The sequence below is a fragment of the Tachypleus tridentatus genome, chromosome 1, assembly GCF_004210375.1.
Source record: "Tachypleus tridentatus isolate NWPU-2018 chromosome 1, ASM421037v1, whole genome shotgun sequence".
Taxonomy (NCBI): Eukaryota; Metazoa; Arthropoda; class Merostomata; order Xiphosura; family Limulidae; genus Tachypleus; species Tachypleus tridentatus.
The window spans coordinates 92,391,165-92,415,638 of NC_134825.1; the positions used below are offsets into that span (position 1 = coordinate 92,391,165).

The 24,474-nt window shown below is 31.6% G+C and overlaps 1 protein-coding gene across 2 annotated transcripts in view; it reads right to left on the bottom strand.

Moving 5' to 3' along the window:
• LOC143255503 (uncharacterized) overlaps window positions 1-24,474 on the bottom strand; it is a 52,700-nt gene that overhangs the window by 12,916 nt on the left and 15,310 nt on the right. For both annotated transcript variants that reach the window (XM_076511263.1, XM_076511273.1), the window contains 6 exons: window positions 24,117-24,286; window positions 17,480-17,523; window positions 11,956-12,004; window positions 8,201-8,505; window positions 5,076-5,305; window positions 3,551-3,686 (listed from right to left, as the gene is read on the bottom strand). In XM_076511263.1, the coding sequence (XP_076367378.1) occupies window positions 3,551-3,686; window positions 5,076-5,305; window positions 8,201-8,505; window positions 11,956-12,004; window positions 17,480-17,523; window positions 24,117-24,286 (934 nt within the window). The remainder of the gene's footprint in view (window positions 1-3,550; window positions 3,687-5,075; window positions 5,306-8,200; window positions 8,506-11,955; window positions 12,005-17,479; window positions 17,524-24,116; window positions 24,287-24,474) is intronic.

Here is a 24,474-nt window from a genome sequence, read left to right on the forward strand (position 1 = left end):
TATTGATACAAAATGTTGTCATTTGAGAAAGGCTTCTCTGATTCACGTTTCAAGTCCAAGCAGGTGGTCCATGGTTAAGTGCTGTCCTTAGAACACACACTGGGTGGGCAACAGGAGGTTATTTGATTCGAAGAACCAAACAAGACAAGCATTAACCATCCTCTCCAAAGTCTTACAGAGACAGCTCATCAAAGCAATTGGACGATAGTTTGACGGAGTCTTGGGATCCTTCCCAGGCTTAGAGAAAGGTAGGACAACAGCCTGGTGCCAGGCATCAGAAAAAACATTATCCTGCCAGATATGGCTAAAAACAATCAGAAGAATAGATAGAACAAACAGTGATGGTATAACCCGAGGAAGCACAGATGGCTACGGCCTCCAAGGGTGTATTGAGTAGCAAAAGCAGGGTGGGCACATGCTGATCAACCAACAGTGCCATCCCTCCATGCAATGATCCGTCACATAACATGTCATAACTGTACAAAGAAAACTGCCAAGAGGTGACTGTACTGGCAGGTTTTAGAAATGTTTCCTGTAAGGAGAGACATACAGAATGGTAAGAAATAATCAGTGCTTTGATCTCATCCAGATTAGAACATAAACCTCAACAGTTCCACTGTATCAAGGTGGCCATTTTTATTTACGTGTAGGCAAATTGGGTGGAGAGACCCACTTTTTATGACCACGTCTTTTTTCTTTATTCGAGGGAGGTCTGTCAACCTCCATGGATCTTTGTTGTTGGAAGAGGATTCCAGCAACTGAAGACGTGAATGAATAATCATTTTACATCTTGCCAGAACCAGGAAGTGAATCTTATGGTTTACTGGAATAAATGGGTGTTGATGCTGATTCATCAACTTTTTTAACCATGGAGATCAAAAGACTTTTCATTTGGTTTGAGAACGATTCTTTTGGAAACAGAGAGAGATCTGTCTGCACTCCCACTGTAGTAGTGGAATGAAGTGCAGCAGTATACATCCAAGATGAAGTGGAGAGAAACTTTCAAGCCTCAGGGTAAATAATGTTTTGAATCGTCTTCAAACACGGCACTTCTTTTTCTTCAAACCATTTAGAACAAGAATGAAAGTAGGATGGGAGAGAGTCATTGCAATTGATGCAATTAGGGTATGTTTCACACTCACAGGCATCATGGTCCTTGTCACACGTCAAGGAACTACGACATGATGTCTTCAAGTGACCGAATTGCTAACACTGAAAACATCTAAGAGGGTTTGGAATGTAAGGCCATACCCTGCAATTAAGATAATCTCCCTTGATGGTGGCAGGTGGACGTGATGATGTAAATGTTAAAATGAGGACACTGGTAGGCATCATAATTCCATCGTTGCGAGTGGAGATATGCCTCACTGCAGTAACACCTTGGGTGAAGAAACCAGTTAGAATATCTGACTTGGGAATGTTCTTCAAACTCCTCTCAACAATAACTCCTTGTGACAAATTCAAAGTAGCATGAGACATAACCTCTATAGGTATATCACCAATCACCCCCATGTAAGAGGAGTTCACTGTGTTTATATGTGGATATTTCCACCAATATGTCACCAGAGCAAAGTTTTTTAATTGTATTTGGAGAGGCAGCAAGTCCCTCTAGTCCCTTCTGAATACAAACAGGGAGACATTTGTTCCAAAGGTTTGTCTGAAGGAGAATGTAGTGTAAGAAAATGAGGTACAGATGTAACAGATGATGAAGATTGCTGAAGATATGGTCATTTACCTATGGGCTGTTTTTTCACTATTTTATTCACGTTTTTATTTGGAGGATCCATAATTTTTTTGGTGCCCACCGATCCCACCCACCATGGAGGCCTATGAGGTTATGCACTACAATGCCAAACAAGGACAATGCAGCAATGCCAGGGTTTCGTGAGCACTATACCCAAATGCAAGCATCAGATACAATGTCTACAACAACTGCTCAAAGCATCCAACACTAGTACTTGATTTACCCTGGTCCAAGTAGACTAGCTGAGTGGCCCTAGGGGGGCCACCCAAAGACTGCCCATCTACAGGAATTCAAGGATAAAGTAGTGTATTAGGATTGGACCCCTCAACCACCAGTATCCTCTCCTCCCCTTCAAGGGTCACAACGCACGGCAAACACGTGGGTGGATGTTTAGATCCCAGAGGAAGTAAACTGAAAGAACAGAACCTTCCCTGGGAGATACCCTCACCACATACAGGAATCCACACCGAGGGGGATATTAAAGCTATAAAGACTTTAAACGAGTATTAAAAGTCCCATGGTGTGTCACATTGGCCGAATCAGTGTCAAAAGAGTTCATGGTATGGGAGATAAACTCACTCAGGTCAGAAGGGCATCTCTTCCCAAAAATTTCCAACAACACAAAAGCCAAGTGCGATGGGACAAAGTCAAGAAAGACAAACACACCAACAGTAGATTGTCTCAGAAAAAAGGTGAATGGAAGAGCAGAAGCAAAAGAATAAGCTTAAGGCAGGAGAACTGTGCCTTGGAGAAATGAACCACAGAATCATGATTCAAACCCCAAACTTGGATTTAATATTACAACTGTTGAGAATCCAAAAATAAAATTTAAAGCCTGATGATAGGCTAAAACATGAGCCTCAGATGAACAAAGTTGGATGTGGTATATTAATCCCTGAATGTAATTGGATCACAAAGAAACAATGCATGGACCTTGATATCAAGAAAAGGAGAAAAACAAAACATTTGGAAGCAAATGTGTTACATAACAAGGAAGAGGAGGGTCATATAATATTGGGGATAAGAGAAAAAACACAACAAACCTGTGTTACCATGTCCAGAAAATCTGATGAAAGTCTAGAAGCATCAACCACCACTGAAAAAAAGACTGAAAAAACAATTGTTGTAAAAACAAAAACAAAAACCAATTTTCAGGAAAAACAATTCAACTGATACTAAATTGCTGTTATATTATTGACGTCAAATACTGAAGTTTAAAACCTAAGTACAAAAGTAATAAATTTTCTCAAAATGTGAAAACTCAAACTGTGACAAGCATATCGAGGAAAGATAGCTGCACCAGGAGAGTGTCTCATGCTTCCAGTAGTGGAAAGTTGTCCCATGCTTTTGCATGCTACAGTACAGCTGTACAACATTAAACATGTGGAAAAGGTGGGAATATAATGATTAATGGAAAGCAAAAAAAAGTGAGTATATATAAGGTAGCAATAATCAAGAAAAGCTATTATGTGAGAAGAGATATCACACTAGAAGACTGTTTAACATTTTAAGTTGTAAAACCTTGTACCTTGTTTAATTACACCCATCCCATTGGTAATGCAAAGATTATTAACATTAATAGGCACTGTTATCAGTCATATACAATTATTAATGTCATATAGTCTTTCATCAACTATTTGCTTATATTCATTTACATTTCATTGGAATGGTTTTGATTTCTTCTAAAAAAACGTTATCTTGGCCATAAAAACAGAATTATTTACTTAGTAAATATTCTTATATCGATTATCACCCACAATTTGTAGAATAATTAACTCCCACAGATCATAAACAAGTAAAACTTACCAGCAGAATCTATAACTTTTGGAGCAAGCTCAATTCTAGCTATTTTATGTAATGAGTTGGAATGTTTTCTATAGTAGCAACAACCTGCAGTCTTCCTTAAACGAGGATTCCATGTGATGCTGAGATCAGGTGGAAGCTGAATTTGACAGAGAAACTAGCAAGTTCAAAGATGTCTTATTTTCAATACACTAGTATAAAAAGTATACAAGACAAACTTTTTTTTAGTTAGAAGTCAGTAAAGCATAAATTTAATTATGGAAAAAAATTAATTGTATTTATTTGTTTTTGAATTTTGCACAAAATTACACAAGTGCTACCTGCACCAGCCATCCCTAACTTAGCAGTGTAAGACTAGAGGGAAGGCAGCTAGTCATCACCATCTACTGCCAATTGTTGAACTACTTTCTTACCAATGAATAGTAGGATTGGCCATCACATAATAATGTCTCCACAGCTGAAAGGGTGAGCATGTTTGGTGTGATGGGGATTTGAACCCGCAACTCTCAAATTACGAGTGTAGCACCCTAACTACCTGGCCATGCCGGGCCAAAAAGTTACTTGATGTCAGGTAATTTCCAGTGAAACTTTTTTTCTACCTACTAATTACTTTTATCTAAATGTGAAAAATATATGTTCAAAAGCTGCATGAAAGGAAGGTTGCAAAAAATACCAATATGATCTATGTTAAATATTATAACTTGGAGGGGAAAAGTAATTTTGATAAAGTACCCAAGAAGGTTATATTTACTTTTCCATGGAAAATATAAATACACTCCTGAAACAAAAATTTATATATTTGTAAAATAAGATAAACCCAAAGCATTATCAGATTTATTATGAAACATGTTCACTTGATTTCTTTTGTTGGTTAAGAAAGGTCCATTAAAAAATAATATCTTTTATGCAAGTTTAAATTATCATACAACTTTCTGGTTTGTGATACATGAATAAAAAAAAAGCCTATTACATTGTTAAAAATGAATTTTTTTAATAAACTGTGCTGCATTTTTATGTCATACAACTTTGGTACACAAAAAACAGTAACAAAGAACTAACTTTTTATACAAGTATATTATATGAATAATATAATGCTATTAAAAAGACTATTCAAGCTTCATGAAACTGTTCCCTAACATCACAGTTTATCTTTCACTGATAAGCTAAATGAAATAGGTTTAAAAATATTACACTTTTCTTACAATTTAACTATAATTCACAAGCTATGTGTTTATTCTTTAACTTCTAACTACTTTTGAAATTGTTACACTTCAGACATTTTTATAAAAATTTAGTGGTACTAATAAAAGGTAAAGCAAAGTGTCATCATTAGATCAAAAACAAACCCTAACATTTTGATTTTATTATATCAAAACTGCTTTCTTTGCAATACTTACTTCCGTTCATAACCTGATTAAGGTGAGATCTCTTTGACTAATTAATTTAGTTATAATTTAAACCAAATGTATAAGGAACTTTAAAAAATGTGAAATGAAAGTAAGTTTTCAACACGAAATTAAACGCTTACCTCATTGTTGAAAACTTTTTCATTGTACATTTTATATAACTTTTTGGTTAACTGTTCTTTCTTCACCTTGAAATTAGTTCTGAAATCAACAGCTTCACAATTTGCTTTCTTTACTGGTACAAGGGATGACAATGATGCAATAAAGCTCTCTTTTGATGTTAAGTCTCTGTAAGAGATACTTCTCACAGAAGGGGCAACATTGTTGAACTGATTTGAAGTTGCTTTAAGTGCTGAAGAAAGAATAAGTGGAAGTAGAATAAACTGTTATTCTGGGCATTATTCATTGAAATAATAAAAATTGTTGTTGTAATCAAATACAATTCAAGTTTCAAAACACAACTTTTATAAAAATATAAAGCCCAGGGAGCAATGCATTAAAAACTTTCATTTCAACAATTATACTACAAGTAAAACATTTGTTACTATAATTTTATAGCAAATAACTTATTTAACCATTAATTATAAATTTGACAAACTTACAAAATACAGAAACTGAGTATGTTAACCCTTTTGCGACATGTCAAATGCCATGTCATCACATTTGTTGACTTGCACTCAAAACTTTATTGAACTACCATTTTATGAATTTATGTCAATAAGATTGAATTATAATCTACAATTTGATTCCAATCATTAAAATTATATATGAGTTTATTTCTTAATTCAAAAGTAAATATTAAAATAACACACCTAAACAAATTTTGGTGAGCATGTGGTATGTTGAATGCAGCACTGTTTAAAACTAGATGTTTATGATGTCAAAATACCAAGTCTGTGATTTCATACAAATTAGGAACTCAAATTACTAATATTGACAAACTATAATATCAAAAAAAGAACCTTTTATCTTATAATTTTGCTGAGATATAGCTTATGTACTAAACCAAACACAGTTGCCCTGTTCTCTTCTTTCCATTTTTGGAAATGTTCCCTTACAGACACTTCAATACATGACATGCAAATAACCAATTAACAGCATAGAATGTCCCCTAGTGCTTTTCTCAGCCATTTTAATCAGTGAAAAGGCTACAATATTTTTTCAAACCAAGATTTCAAGAAGGGAGGATGTGCCTTTAGTCTGCTAAAGTTTCAAATTTTTATAGTTTTAAATCCATCTTAGTTACTAAGCTTAATAAATTAATGTACTTCTATAGTATCAGTATAGTTAGTTATGATTTTTTGGTTATTCAACTCTATATATAAAATCTAAAAAAAAAAAATGTTTAATATCCTTCATGTCTGAAATTCTAAAAGGCTTAGCAACTTATGTCCAGCAGCAATCGAGTTCAAAGGTCGTAGTGAGAAGAGATAATTGTTTGCTTCAGTTTCTGATTTTTTGTTCTATACTTAAAAAAAAGTTTAATAATTTATTCCTAAATAGTAATAAACTATATACATATATAATGTACAATAACTGAAATAAGACTCTAAATTACAATATACTACTCCACTAAAACACTACCAAGATATGGATATGGTAATAATGAAAGTTATGTAATGTTAGCTAGGCATGACTGGAAGGTTAATATAATAAAAAATAATAAACAAATAAATATATAAATATACAGTGTTATGAGAACCTAAGCTACTTAGACTAAACATTTATATTTTTGTGTTATAACATGTATTCATTTTAACACAAAAAACATAATTTATAGTTACCTCCTAATCTTTTTATGATGGTTATGAGGTTGGTCAAGTGAGAGACCCCACACAGTTAAGAGTATAGAACATAAAATATAAAGTCTTACTAAAAACAAATGTTTCTAACATATTTAGGAGGTCTTAGAGATTACATAAATACTATTTGAGAACATTGGGACAAAGAACAGTTATTTCAATCATAACATGAAATCACTTTGCACTCAGACTAGTAACAAAACAGATCAATACTTCTGAAAACAAATCTTTAGTGAAAATATTTCACTGAAAATCTGATTTTTTGTCTACAAAATACTTATAATCTTTACTAAAAGTCTTACCAAATTTTGTAAAGATACACATGTTGTATCAAACATTAGTCAAAGTACTCAATGTTTGAAAAAGGGAATATTATATAAAGCCCATTGCAAAAGGGTTAAAAGGATTTTGGAACTTCACTATGTCATTACAGCCCACATCAACACATACTGTTATGTTCTATCTGATGAATGTGCACCTTGAGAATAGTTCTGAAGTGTAGTTTCCATTGTAAAACATTGTCCTAACACATCAAAAACATAACAATCCTCCCTGCTGATTTTCCATATTCTCTTTAGTGCACTTGGACAACAGCTACTTCCAGTACTTAACATTTTGATTGCATACATATTCATAAGTGCTGAGCTTGGCACTTTGATCAGCATGTTCCTGCTAGAGATACTTAAGATGCCAAGTGCACCACTAACTTGTGTCAAGATGAATAACAAATAGCAACAGATAAAAGAAATAAAAATTAAAAATTCATATATGTAAAAAGGAAAAGAATTAAATTTATAAATGTAACCAAATGAAGATATTTAAAGATATTCCAGAAAAACTTAAAAAGTATGTACTTTTTCTATTCCCTAATTTCAATCATTTCCTTGCACTGTACATTGATAATATCTACAATTAGTGATATGGTAGAGAAAATAAAACATAAAATACAAACATCTACCTTAAAAACATTTGATATTTATTTAAGAAGTTCTAGAGGTTGTGCAAAAAAAACAAGAAACCTATAAGATGAAAAGTATTTTATATGTAAAACAAAAAATCACCTAAAACTTGATTTATTAAGAGTTTGAATGCAAGTAACTATAACAGATAAACTACTTTTGTAAAAACAATTAAAATAATGTCATTCTTTCTGTACAAGATACTTATGACCCTTCAAACAATCTTACCAGTTTTTGAGAGGATATGTTAAGAAATCTCAGTTATAGTATGTATTGTTGTACGAGTGAAATTCCCATCACAGCATTCCATAAATTTCATGAGCTTGTTGTGAAAAGGTAAGTAAAGCCATAAGCAAATTATATTTTTTTAATAATAACCAAAATTACTTGTGAAAATCTATAAAATCTAAATAATGAAACCTGATCATAATACAACAAAAAATAAGGAAGAAACTAGTTTTTAAATCTGAAATTAGTACATCATACCAGGAGTAATGTTTTTGGAATTACAAAAATTTTCATCATCGACAACAGGGCTTTCTAGGTGTTGCTTCATTATCTTCTTTATTCCAACTCGAGGACATGTTGCAAGTGGGTTGGATCTAAAAACTTTGTCATTCTTCTTCTGACCTGTTATTGTCAATGCAGTTTCACAAATACCTCCATAACTCTCTTGTCTCTTCTCACGACCCACTTTGGAAGAAGCAAAAGCCTGATCAGATAAAGCAAGATGCAATCCTTTTTCAAAGCTTTCATCTTCTTCAGTTGAATCATTAATAAAATCATCATCACTAAAAATAAAATAGTGTGTGTCATGAGTAATTAAAAAACAAGAAGCATAATTAACAAAAAATAATTACAATATCATTACTTCAAATTAAATTTCATTCTTGCATTTGCCACAAATGTAAATTTTAATTTAAATCACAGTGGTATCACATGAATTATATACCAAAGAAGTATTTATAAACATTTATTTTACACAAAAAAGTTATGTACTGAATGTAGGAAGTAATTTTGTTATGGTACAATGTCCAAAGTATATCTTAATAATTGAAAACTTCATAAAAATTATGTTTAAAAACTTGCACTACTTTTAACATTAGTTGGAAAAAAGTATAAAAAAGAAATCACTTATAAGGACTGTGAATAAGCAAGCATTCACTAAATCAAATGGTTTTTAATTATGCAACAAGAACCCAGAACTATGAAAATAAACTTTTTAGTAAGAACATAAATATTTTCAAATAAATTATTTACTAGAAAAATATGTTACAATTTTCAAAGCAAAATAGCTTGCATTCAAAACTTATTTACATTAACTGTATCAGACATGCACATTAATTAGAATATTTTACATCTATTTGTTCAGAATTTTGTTTCACATCCATACTCTTCTTACCTGCTACTATTTAATAATCTAATCTTCAGGAATGTGTTCTACAAAACTAAAACTTAAGTGTAACAAATACTTAAACAACAGTGATATAAAAATATTTTAAGCTACCCTCAACCTTCCTACAGTAAGTTATTTGCTAGATAAAGTGAACAAAACCTCTGTAGAAACTTTCTGAATAGTAGTTAGAAAAATGGCATCCATCATATAACTAGAAATGTTTGTTCAACAAAAGAATCATGCAGGTTAAATATACAAACGTTTATGTCTCAAGAAAGTTATTTCATTTACTAGTTAACTCTACTGATATGAGTAAAGAGGTCAATGGGCATGTCATTGCATTTGTTGACTTGCATTCAAAATGTTATTGAACTATTATTTCTTTAATATATGTCCATAAATTTGACAAATTTGTAGATTGTAATTCATATTTTAGTATTATCCATTAGTTACTTCCTTAATTTAAAAGTATATATTAAAAAAAAATCCTAAATACTGATTTTAGTGTGTCTCATGGTATGTTGAATGCAGCATTGGTTCAAATTAGATGTTTGTGATGCCCAACTACAAAGTATATAGTATCACATGGATTAGGAACTCAAACTACTGATGCAGACAAGACTAAATGTAAAAAAAGAACTTCCTATCTTTAATTTGCTGAAGTATCCCTACAGTTACTTAATCAAACACACAGTAGACCCACCCACCTCTTTCCATTTTTGGAAACTTACATATACCTTCTTCTGTCTATTACATGAATAACCAATCAAAAGTTTAGAATGTCCCCCTATTGGCTTTCACAGGTTCTTTGGAATATGCAGGCAGTAAATTATTTCTTTCCATGTTAATGATGCAGTAGTATACTATTTTTAGTTATTTCAAATGTATATATATATATAAAACCTAAAAAAAAATATTTCATTCCACATCCTCTACATACTAAATTTGATATAGCTTAGCAGCCTACAACAAGCAGTAAACAATTACAAAGTTTGTAATTAGAAAAGATAATTGATTGCTATACTTTGTTTGGTATTCTCTGTTTTAAGAAAAATAAGTTTAAGAACATATTTGTGATTACTAATAATGTATACACTTATATAATGTCTTATAACTAAAATATGACTACACTTTAAAAAAAAAACTAGTCCAGTAAGACACAGCCAAGACAGGTTTTTCTTTCTAAAAGCCAGTTTTATATTCTTGGATACAATAGCAAAATGGCATGTGCACCATGCCATTGCAACTTCTCTAATGTTAGCTAGTCATGGTTGAAAGGTCAATATAATAAAAATAATAAATATACTTAAATATATAATGTTATGAGGTTTAAACTATTTAAACTGAACATTCGTGTTTTTGTTTATAATTTTTAGTAATTCTAGAATGAAGAAAAATATAATTCATATTTAATTCCTAATTTTTTATGGTAGTTAAAAGGGCAGTCAAATTGGCCCAACTTTTACAAGAATATAGTACTTGAAATTACAAATTTATAAAAATTTAAAGAAAAACATTTGTTAATTGTTTGGAGGTTATAAAGATTTTGCATGTAAAAACTTAAAAATGTTCTGATGCAGGAGTGTTTTTAATCTTAAAATCAAAATTATTTTGCATGTTGAATAGTCAATATTTGAAAATATAAAAAGGCACAAGAAACATTCTTAAAATATCTGAAAACCTATTTATAAAAAATTTGGTATTTTTCATGTGAAAGCCTTGTACAGTTTATTAATAATATGTAAAATTCTGTAAAGACATGCATACATCATCAAAATTCATTTACTCTCATGGTTTTGAGCTAAGCAGATCCCACCCAGCCTGTACTGGTGGGGTTAATGTCTCATACTTAGTAATTACTTTGACAATTTTTCAAATACAAACTAATTGTATCAGTTAAATATACATAAAAACTAATATGTACAATTCAAGAATAAGTCACAATTATTTAGTTTGGATAACTGTGTCTGTACAAAACACAGCTAGCTCTTAAAACAACACCAGATAACTTTCAAAGCTACAGCATTTAGTGTTTAATATGTACTGCACATTTACTCAGAGTTGAAAGATCAGTCTATATTTAGTAACAAATAAATAATAGAGTTACTCAATAATTTTTAATTCCTTGCAGTTTTTATAAAATTTCTCAAAGTTGTGAATAGAATTTAAGAAGTTCTTAATAAAAGAAGTCTTATATGACACCATTTAAAGAAAAAAAGTAAGGAAATGTTTGTAATAATCTATAATTATAGTCTCTCAAGTTTACCATTTTGTAAGAACAATAAATTTTTATGAATATTTTCATTTATAATTTTGGTAATGTTTGTTGCACTTTATCTATTCAAAGTCCAAAATTTTACAAGATCATCAACTTTCAGTAAGTTGATTGTTGCTAACTAATTTTTTTCAATAGTATCACAAGATAAGGTTGATTTTACGTGTGAAATTTCTACACTAATGTACTACATTCACAATAGTAAGTCAGTCAGCTAGCCAAAAATAAAACTCTTGCAATTCATTCTATCTTAGACACATGTAACATTTCATAGACAATTAAAATACAACTGAATAGGAAAAAATTGTAATGCATTTATTTTTGAAAAACTGTTAAAAATTTTCTAATAACAATATTTTTCTTATATAATATATAATTTTTCAAAGTAATGAATGTTTTATTATTAAAATTAGTTAAGTTCCAAATACAAATGAACATTTATTTTATTTTTGTGCATTTATTTAAGTACTCACTGAAAATTGTAAATAACTAACTGCAGCCTTTATAGAATGTTAAAAATATCTTATGTCATAAATACATTTCACTACTATACAATCATAATATACTCACCTTGATGGTGAAAGACACTTTCTAGCTGGAGTTTTCATTTTGTCCAAAACTATATTTGAAATTAAATGATGAATGATTTTATACACAAAAACATTCTAGCTTTTATTAATCTTCTTTGTCTCAAGAAAAACTTGGAATTTGCATTTATCATGATACTAGGGCCTAGGCCTTTTCTATGAAAAGCTTTTTTCTTCTAAAACATAAAAGTTCTACTACAAAACAATTATGACATTCAATTAAATCATTGCATTTCAAAAGACAATGAATATATAGATAAATGCAAAACTAACAAATTACCATTTTCTGATCAAGCAATTACTTCTAAAGCACTATATATTTACCTGCAAATAATCCATCACCTATATTATCTCATCCAGTCTTGAATTATGAACATTCATCCTCACTCCCAAACCAAGTGGGCAAAAAGCCTTTCTCTTGCACCCAAAATTATGGTGAGGAAGTAAAGAAACAACTGTATTCAACCAAGGATCCAGGATGGAACCAACTGCATATGAAATTACGAGGAGGTAGTGGACCTCCTTCCATACACAATACTTAGAACCAATATTGATTAAAAAGGACCATGCATACCCTAACCAGATAGCCAAGTATCAAAACTGAACTGATATTATAACAGCAGGATACTACTAACATCTAGGAAAAAAATAACATTCTGGGACCCAGGTAAAAGGGTCCCTAACTTTGCTCTCTTCTCCAATAATGAAGGAAAAGCCTTTGTCCACCACCCCAGTGATTGAAAACTGCATGTGGTAAGGACTCCCTAGCTCCACTAGAAGAATCTGGGGGGATAAAGCATGTTGAATAGTCTTGAGTAACAGTACTCTGGAAATAGTGTAATAGGTGAACCAAGTTCCCTAAATTTTTGAAAGCAAACTATTGCCAATTTATTTAATCTGATGATAGTCAGCAACAAGTAGGATTCCCCTTTAGCTGTACTCATGATAGTCCAGGAGCAGTGGTCTGGTAAAGCATAGTAATAACACTTGATAAGCTCCTGGGTGGTCTTAAAGAACACCTCATTTTTATAGAGCCCATTGCAGCTGGTATTAATTACAGTGAAGTAGTGGTTGTTAGTGTAGAATTGGCTAAATAGAAACACTTGTCTGGTAACATTCACCAAAAAGTGGGATTCTGTGAAAACAATGTAAGGGACCCTGGAATATAGAAATAAAAATACTTACATCTCTGGATAATCTAGCAGAAATAGTTAAAATAGCTATATGGAGTAGGTAAAAACACTAACATGAAGAAACTGCTAGATTATTCAAATATTGTGAAATAAAGGTAGTGGAGGAGGTCCATATGGCTACCTCCACTGGTCAATTCGACCTGACTGCTAAGATTATAGAAAAGAGAAATCTGATTAGATGTGACTCACAAAATATACCTCACCTTCAAAGACAGCCCAGAATAAAGTGTTGTGTTGTATCTCTAAAGATATATGTGAAGGCAACTAAACTTTCAACAACCTCACTGAACATGACCAAGGTCGAAACTTGATTATACACAGAGAAAAAGAGTGAGCAGTTGATTGGTATAAAAAGACTAAGCCCCTCTCCCATCTAACAGAGTGTTGAATAAAAAGATCTGGTCTGAGTATGTTGAGAGAATAAAGATGATGTTTGTGGACAAACAGAGCAAATCACTCCAACCAGAGATGTCTGCAAGCTTGAAGCCACAAAAATGAACCTTCAGGTAGAGAGAATACATGGCATATAAGTCAGGTCACAAACAGGTGTAGAGAAAAAAACAGAACCAAAATCTAACTGTCAGGTAACTGAAGTGATCACTTGGGATCAATTACCTGAAATAATGTGAGGAATCTGGAGAGTACTAGAGACTCCAAAATATGTAGTTGCAATGATCAAACAGTAGACAACAAGGCCACTGTAAACAATGGGATTGTAGAAGATGCAAAAATCTCTATCAAAGAGCCAAGTAAAAAATGAGTTATGGTTAACACCACTGATTGAAAAAGGTTCAATATCCTCTCAATACAACATTACTAACATACATGCCATTAACTTTTACAAAAGTGACTGTCAGACAAAGCAGAAACTGAGCCAGATACATATCAACCCCAATGCCATGTGAAAGAGAGCATAACCTACATGCTATAAGCTTAAGCTTCTAGACAGCTGAAAGCATCATATCTAATTATGGCTGCCTCCACAGAAACAGCCAAAACAAAGAAATGGAAAAGTTGGAAGGGATTGCAGAAGAGAAACCTTGGTGTTGCCATCAATCTGGTCCAATCAATAGGATCTGACAATGGGTTTGGAACAAATCATATTTCATACCCTACAGAACATATTAAGTGGAAAGGAGGTTGAGAGTGGTAGTCCTATCCTTTTCAGAAGGAAAACACCTATTGCCAAGGCCCAAAAATGAGGTACTGGAGACCAAATAACCAGTAGTTTGGTGGTCAACTAAGGGACAAACCTACCAGTTACAACTGCAAAGGGAGATACACTCAAACTGAACTTTGCAATGCAACATCTATTCTGTAGGAATAATCTGTTTGGATTGAGAAAGTGGACCACATGTATCACCTGTAAAGCAGTGTAAGGTAAAAGGGTGATAAGATAGGATTAGTCCCAAGAAAGAAAGTAAAAAATTCAAAAATAAGAAGTCCTAAACCAAATGCCTCCTTGATGAGAAACATAAGACACTACTGTAGAATAGTCAAAGTGTAGCCTGATGAATTACCCTTAAGAAGCCCAGACCATGAGACCTTGCCTGTTGAAAAGCAAGAAGGATGAAAACATTTTGTTGGGAATCTTTATCGTCCATGCACAGACTCTGGAAGTCCCAACTGTTAGTATATGTACTACATTCCTGAAGAGAATGGAACTCTGGACCATGTTCCAATAATAGAACACAGGTTGTAGTAGCATCAGAGCTTAACCCCTTGAGACTGAATAATAATTCTGACTAAGGAAACCAGTAATTAGATGTGTACAATCCATGGTAACTTAAAGACCAATAAAAGGATCACTTATGTTCTCATAAAAAAGCAGAAAAGATTAAAATAATGCCCACATTCCCAGAAGAGAAAAAACCATCCATGCAGTGAAGGAGAGATGTATGCACAGTACAATGAAATGGATAAAAAAATTCATTTGGTACAGCAGAAGCAACATAAAGCTTATGCAAAACCAAAGAAAAAACAAAATACTGCAGTACTTAACCTTATGCACCACAAACTCTGGTAGGACTCCACTACTAGGAGCTGACTACAACCAAGTTCAACATCTGCAATCCCTGTTAAAAATTAACATATATTGAGGAATGATTAATTTGTAAGCCTTGAAAAATCTAAGCATTGATAGAGACAAGAAAGATCAATGACTGGACACCAATCTCCTGCCTTCATAGACCCAACAACTAACAGAAATAGAAAGTCTAAAGCACTAGCCTGAATCTCTTACTACCACCAGACCAACCAGACACAGATAACCCTAGAGCTAAGTTCTAAAGCTCAGTGAACTACATGAGATGGAATTCTAAACATTAGGTGATAAAAGTGAGAAAGATGTGAAATGAACAACCAACTGTGACCCAAGGACCTGCAGAGCTCCTGGACCAATGGTTAAGATTACCACATATCCAAAAGTTATTGGAAATGAGCCAACAGAGCTCCTGAAAGTATACAATAATCACTAATGCTGCTAATAATCTGACTAAGTGGAAATTCTCAATACAGACAGAACAAATTCTTGATTACTTGAGAATCAAGTGGTGGTGATGTGCATGAGCCATAATTTCTGTGTATGGAGAAAAAATAAATAAAAACTTGTTACAGACTTTTCAGCCATCAATTAATTCACAAACTCAAAAAGCAACTAGTAAATAGCCCAGAACATCACACATCCAAAGAACCAATAGAAGGAAAACAAATCAAAGGTAGTTTATCCCAAAGTGGCCCCTCTTTTTGTTTTTCATGGGATATTCAAAGACCGTTGTAAAATGAGGTGTTTTGTTAAAGCAAACCAATTGTGGGCCACCTGCCCTAGGGAATTGAACTCTGGAACTCAGTACTATAAGCCCAAACGTTTACCACTGATCCACAGGGGGAAGGGCTGAAAATCCAACAGACTAAAAGAAGTCTCTTCAAAATGTCAAAACATCTTCATCTCATTATGAATAAGATCACTGACAGTAACAAACAAGAGACTTCTCCCCCTAATGATTGTTGTGCAATAATGGATAATAACAGGTGGGAGAGGAGAGAACCAATTGATCTCCTTGTTGGAAATAATAATCTGGGAATTCATATCAAAATCAGCTTGACAATCAAAAGATAAAAAAACTTGTTTGTTAATGTTAATATTATTATTAGAATTTTAATGCTGGAAAAAGAAAATCCATTAGTGATGCTTTGCTGATAAAAGTGTTAAAATTACCTGAATGAAGTGCTTATACACAATACAAGGTAGAGGATGAACTACCACAAGACAATTATCACTAAAGGCAATTGAGTGGGGTATAAAAGACTGGAGCAAGCAAGAAAAATCAGACTAATGCTTAGGTTGGTAAAGAAAAAACCCTAGTAGTCGAGTAATAGCTAATTTGCAGCAGAACTACGTTTTGGAATATTTTTTTTCAATAAAAGAAAAGCAACTATTCTTAATGTGCATGTATATTCTTATTGTTTTGGTGCAAATTATATTATCAACAATAGCACTTTCAAATTCTGTGTGATAGATAAACACCACAGCAACATCTTAAGAATAAAGTCATAAAACCCAAAATTTGTCTAGATAAAATTACTATTTCAAGTTGCTTAAAAGTATCAAGGTAACGATTTTTCTTAACAAAGGCTTACTTACAGTATATCGAACAGAGAACTACCATAACAGTTACTAATTTTAATCCCCTTTACACAGTTTTTAAAATTACAACTAACCAAGATAAACTGAAAACAAAACAAAGCAGATATTTTCATCTCAATGAGAAGAAACACAGAAGTCAACTCAAATGTCCTCTTACCAGGTAAGTGAGGTAACAAGTATAAGGTGGTTCTAATTACATAACAAAGACATGATTGGAATGTATTACTTTGCTTTTTTCTGTCAGCTCTTATATGCTCTTTCACTCAGCAGTTTTGCTATCTGGATAAAAATATTATGTAAAATTTTACCAAGATGTATGTATAAAATCCAAAATTATAGTATTTCGTAATTTTCCTACACTATTACAATAAGAAATCAGTGTACTAAAAATGTAACAGTCTTTGCAATTTCTAAAATACAGTTTATGTTTATTAGAATTTTTTTTAATGAGAGATCACCTTTATTTGGCAATCATCAACATCAAGTTTGTAAGAAGGCAAGATAACAAACAAACTTTGGATTTAAAGAAATGCTAGGATTATTACAATTTCTATGACAAATGTAGTTTACAAATATGAGCATAAACTATTACATTATTACAATATTTATGGTTATTCAAAATATCCATAAAACATAAATATAAGAGAAAAAAAACATATAAAACTTACATTTCTCAAACTTTTCTTCACTTTCCGAAGAACTGTTTGACTTCCTGTTAAATGGCCAGTATTTAATTTTAACTTTCTTTCAAAATTATATAAAATGTTATTAAATGTGATAAGTGTTTCAAAAGCAAAAGATTTTAAAGCTACTAGATATGTTTACCTGTAACCTACTTTTGTTAAATGATTTCATTACAATAATTCATCAAAACAATCAGTAATCTTTATTACACTTTTGTTATATAAAGATGGCAAATAGAAGAGAAACTGAAATACTTAGTTAAGTACACCCTTGTGCAAATTAATTGAAACAAATGGTCATTCTACAATATTTTCAGCATGGCAACAGGTGTAGGCTCGCTGGACCTGCTGATTTCCTTTAATAGTCATTTTTTCACACACATGGAATCATTAGCTGTGTTTTGCAGTACGGTCAATCTATTTTTGGGATATATGATGGAAGTTTGAGGAATATTACGTCATTAAAAATTGCATTAGAAGGGCAAGAAGCCCAGTCAAAAAACAACTTCTTACCAACTCAATGAAGAAAAAACAGTATCAATAGGTTCTGAAATACAAGAACTGGATGCAAGAACAATGGAGAAAGGTGTTATTCAGTGACGAGACTCATTTCTTCGTATAGGATCAAAGAAGTCTACATGTTCGCAGATCTCCAGGTGAGAAACTTCAAGAATCTCACATCAATCAGTTCGTAAAACATCCCTTGAAGAAGATGTTTTGGGGCTTTTTCAGCTACTATAGCGTCGGAGGCTTACATATCGTAGAAGGTATGATGCAAGGACCACAATACATTGACGTTTTGCAGAAAAGAGTCATTCCAAAATTGAAAAAGAGATTTCCAGATGGATCTGGCATTTTTCAGTAAGATCTGGCTCCATGCCACAATCGAAACCTGTGAAGACTTTATGACTACAATGCGAATAAAGGTGCTGAACTGGCCTTGAAACTCTGCGGACTTAAATCCTATTGAAAATCTTTGGGCGATTTGTAAAGAAAGACACTGGGGAAAAGACTGTACTACGAAAGATAAGCTAAGAGAGGCCATATTTGATGTGTGGTACTGCGATCCAAAAATTAGTAAAGATTGCAGTCAACTCACGCACTTGATGCCAAAGCAGATTAATGATCTTCTGAAAAATAAAGGCAGTCATATCATATATTAATTTGTGAGTAATTTTTGGATACCCAGAAATAAAATGCAAAAAAATTGAAAAGAATCATAATTTTCTGTCTTGTTTCAATTAATTTGCACAAGGGTGTAGATATAGTACACAACATATCACAAGTGAAGAATACATATCTACAATATCCATTTTGAATATGAAAAACTGCATGAAGAATGTTTAATATTTGGAAAACATATCTGGTTTCTGAAAGTCAGGTTTCCTGTTCATTGAATTTTGATTATTGTATGCAGCTGTCACTTTCAAAAGAGACTTAAATTACTCATACCTCAAGATGTATGTTCATCTTAAAAGTGGGTAATTGAATATTCTATGTATATGGATATGTTGACAATTTCAATCTGCTTCTTTATTTTTCATACACCATAGCATTTTATAGACTACTTTCAGTTTGTAAACACACTGTTCAACAGTTGCAAAAAGGCTGGAGATTATTTCTTAGAATCTCAAGTTAAAAATTAGTTCTAGTGATTAGTTCAATCTAAATCATGAGTGATTTTTATAAAATTCAGTATCTAAAGTTGGTGTGCAAGTTACCTATAATAAAAATGGTATCCTGACATTTCGCAACCACAATTTCACAGCTGCAATTTCGCACCTGACTCTTGGCAGCTAACAATTTTACAGCTGCAATTTTGCACCCAGGAAAATTGGCAGTGGATGATTTCCCAGCCAAGTATTTATATCAACTATGATACTAATAATATTATCTAATGATGAAAACTATGATATTAATAATGCTATTAATATCACAATTTTCATCGCTCGATAATATTATTAATATCATAGTTTTCATCACTCGATAATGCTATTAATACCAGTTTTCATCGCTCAATAATATTATTAATATAATAGTTTCTATCGCTCGATAATGTTATTAATATCATAGTTTTCATCACTCGATAACATTATTTGTATTATAGTTTTAATCACTTCGTAATGTTATTAACATCATAGTCTTCATGCTACATAATTTATAATCAATCCAATGTTTCTATGATTTGTTTTTAACACAATGTTTAGAACAATTACGGTTACAAGAATGTCAATGAACGTTTGCATTTTTGTTTGTGGTTCAAAAGGGGTGTGATAGCTATACTGCTAATGTCGAACCTCAATATATAAGCTTGGTCATTTTGTTTGTTTATTTAGCACAAAGCTACTGAATAGGTTATCTATAGAGTATCCACTGCCATTGTTGAACCCGATTATTAGTAGCATGAGCACTAAGATTTACCGGTGAACCACTTAGAGCAGGTTAGATGATACCTTGAGATGTTATGTTTGGAGGATAATTACCAGCACATGAGCTAGTCTCTCTGTTTCTTTCTCATCAACTCGGGTATTCTGATAAACTCAGTATTACTCTGTAACATGTATCTTGTTGCTTAAACATTTGTGAAAATACATAATGATAGAAATGAAATTAAAATATAGTTAAAAGTTAAAAATTTTGAACATGTAAAAATGAAGAAAATGAACAACTAAGTTCTATTGTGATGTTGGTTGCCAAGAGTCAGGTGCAAAATTGCGGCTGCAAAATATCGTAGAACCAGTAAAAACAAAGAAAATCTTATTATGTTACATCCAAGATGGCTGTTTTATGTTAGTTTGTAATTCTTCTCTTTTTCTTTGCTTTTCACATATTTCAATAACAAAAAACAGTTAATAATAAAGAATGTAAATGTGCAGTTAACTGAACTTGTAAAAACCAATAGCAAAAAAATAAAAAAATAAAAATTATTTTTCTGTGACAAAACTTCCCAATATGTATATTTCTAAAGTTAAAGACTGATTACAATTTTCAGGATAAATTTTGAATTAAAGTGATTAATTTACAAATTTGTCATTGTATTCAAGTTGTCATGCCTATTACTCTGTAGGATTTCAAATGTTTAACTGTTTATCATATTAAGCAATCATAATTTTAAAAACTAATCAGTTGAGACAAGGTAATATAGTCTCTTTCATATACAAAAGTGTGTTTTTGATTAGATAACTTTTTGTCAATACACACAAACAAACCACACCAAATAAGAAAGTGACACTCAATAATCACCAACTTTAGCTTTAGGATCACAACACTTTCATTCAAAACAGACCTTTACACAACCAACCAATTTCTTTAAAATATATGGTAGTAGTTTTCCTCTGTAAAAGTTTTAACTGTTTCCTTTAAAGTAATGCCATAGAATTTATACAGGGTTGCATTAACCATGGCACAGTTGTGTCAGGGCCCTACTGATGATCCAAGCCATCAGTTCAAGTTCCTCTTTTTTCAGTAAATCCTTATACTTTATCCATTATTTGTTCTATTTTTACACAATACAGACAAGATAAATTTTACTGACCTCATAACTATCATAAAAAACACAAAATAAATGAAAACTATCACTTTTTCTTTCTTGAATTACTTCAAATTGTAACTGAAGACATTTCTTTACAATAAATATTTTAAATTTCTTTACCTTACACAACTGTTTACAAATACATTTTATTCTTTTATTGCCTTTTGGACCATGATTTTTAAACTTCTTACCATGAGAAGTGTCAAAATATGCAGTAACATGAAACAAATGTTACACTAACCAAGTTACACAAAGCTTATGCAACTCATGAGCTGTAGTCCAAGCGAGTGTACCTCAAAAAATTTTATTATATTTATTTACATTACCTAATTCAACCTTATCTAGCCTAAAGATTTCCAAGTTTTCCATTTTTAGTTACTTTTACAATGATAAGTAAGTAACAAATAAGAAAAACAAGAAACATATCAGTCACCTGTGTAGTTGTCTTTTTGGTTTTTTTGCTGTCAACTGTTTTTCTGCATTAGCCCTATTACCTTACATCAATGTGATTAATACACAAAATTTGTTTTCATGAAAAAACACAATAAACTCATGTGAACAACTGAAAACTGCTCTTTTTATGAGAAATTTTCTGACTCTCTAGTCACATGACTTGAACAGTTAGAAATTCCATTTTAGCTCCCACTATGTTCTCATGGGAAAAAAATTTTTCTCTTCAGCTAAATTGTCAATTATCTGTAACATCATGTGCTATAAAATATATGCCACTCAACTGGAACCTAAGCTATCTATTTGTTATAGCTTTAATGGGAGTCAGCCTTAGAAAAGTCCTATTCAAGGGACTTCAAAAAACAATTGCAATAGGGCCTCAAACTATCTTAACACAGGCTTGAATTTAGATTAACAGTTTCTTCTCGTCACCCCCATGTAACCAGTATAAATGTATCAAGTATTATTTTTTTATGCTAATTCCTTAAACTAATGTTACATGACTAAACACTGTAATTAAAATAATTTCATAAATTAAGTAAATTTGTGCTGAAAACTTGGAACTGAATAATCAATAATAACTGTCTACCCATATGATTATTTTCAAAACTTGAGCAAGAAACTGCTAATCTAGTTTTCTTAGCCTAACCAATACGTTTTTCTGCACGTCCTTTCACCTTATGGTTTTGCTGCTCTAAATCAGCTGTCTTTAAGTCAAAAAAAAAAAAAATTCAACTTTTATTCTTACATGAAGTTGTAGTGATAATGTTAAGACAAATAACTCATGATTTGTTGTGTAGACACACAAAAACTTATCAAATATGAGCAATTTTTGTTAAATAATTCTGAACAGATGACTTATATTTATACCAAATAAGATTCTTAAATATAGGTTGAAAAGATCTATTAGTGTGTCACATCTGACAAGAATTCAGAAAAGTTAAATATGTTTTTCTATCAAATATATAAAGGTTCTGTACTTTTGGCACAAATAAAAAAACAGTAATAAACATAAACTAAGATGTTATATCTCGGGTATATTTCTTAATGGATTACCCTGATATCCCAGTAATGCATATCCGTGTAAAAGATGTTATCACTACTGTTAATAAAACATAATGTATCTTGTAGAGAAATATTCTCTCTCATTTGAAATTTTTCTTTTATTATTAAGGTGTTAAAAAAAAAGATGCAGTTAAAAAAGGAGTGAGCATGTAACTTAAAAGAATGAAATCAAAATTGGCAGCCAAACTAGTAGCTACACTTAGAGCATTTGTACAAATTTTGCAGAAAATATTCATTCATTAGTTTAGTTAGTTAGGCCATGTTTATTTTTTATTCAACTTAGAGCATAATGGTGGGTAAAACAAGTTATGTGATTTAGCTAACTAATGAATAACATTTACTGAAAATTTGTATCAATGTTATTAGCATAGCTACCAGTTTGGCTGCACCTTTTTTCACACCTGTTTTTGATTAGATGACTTTTCGTCAACACATGCCAACAAACATACAGCAAATAAGAAATTCACATTTGTTAGTAACACACAGTAGTTTTACTGATCACAACCCTCTTATTTGGAACAGAACTTTACAGAACCAACAGGATTCTATGAAATACATATAATATACATATGGTACTTTATCATCTCTAAAACAGTTATCAACTTCCTTCATATTAACACCAAGTAATCTTGATTAACAGTTTCTTGTCATCACTAGCATATATCAGGTACAGCCATATCAAGCATTATTATTTATGCTAACTGCTTAAGCTAACATCACGACTAAACATGCTGTAATTAGGATGAAATTAGTAAATTTGTGCTGAAAACTTGGAACTGAATAATCAATAATAACTGTCTACCACTTGTGATATACAAATGCAGTTTCATGTTACAATCTGAAGTCATTCTAGAAAGTAAAATGGGTAATTTAGATTTATTGCAACATATTTTTGACAGTTATGAGGTCAGTCAAGTTGCACATTATTGTATGGAGCTAAGGTAAAGAAAATAAAAGATAAAATATTTTACTGAAAACAAACATTTGAAATGGATTTAAGAGGTTTTAGAGATTATACAAATCAAATCTGAGAATTTGAAAACAAGAAAAAGTATTTTTAATCTTAACATGAAAATCCATTTACACATGCACTATTCAAAGCAAATACTCAATATATTCACAAGCAAATCTTTTTTTAGTTTATTTATAATGCTTCATAAAAAATATGATTTTTGTGAGTGAAAGACTTATAATCTATACTGAAATACTGCCAAAATTTATGAAGATACACATGCCATATTATAAGATAGTAGCATCAAATATATAAAGACTATAAGAGTACACAGAGATCATGTGGTCAATCAAATCAAATCAACAAAGCCCATGTTGAGAGAGTTAATAAATAACAGAAAATATATGAAGTCTGGTGAGGTAACCAGCAGTATTTACACAAATGTAGAAATGTTTATAATAGTGTACACTACACAGAATACATGTTCAAATAAGATAAATTTAAAAATGTGTTAATGAAGCATGTGTACAAATGTAAAAACATAATAACTTTAAAAACACTTTTATTTTTCAGTCAAAATGCTGAAAAAAGTATAAGTAAATAAAAACTATGCCTTCACACACCTTCTTAAGGGTAAAGAACCTTCAGATCCAGAACTATACAAAGAGATTCTAACATTTTGTTTCTGCCTTGTTTGCTTTTTCTTCTTCGATGGAGTTAATCCTTGCAATCTTTGAGAAAGAGGAGGAGGAGAAGGACTGTCATCTTCACTACTAAACAAATCTTGAAGAACCTAAAAACATGACCTGAGAATTTACATCATCAAGTTACAGCATATGTGTATATTTACTAAGCATTACAGTTTCTTATTCAAGTTAAAAAATAGTCTTACTCTGCTAAACTTTTCCAAATTACACATCTACTTGGATAAAAAACATTTAAAAGTAACACATTTGCTAATAACCTTTAATTCTAGTAACA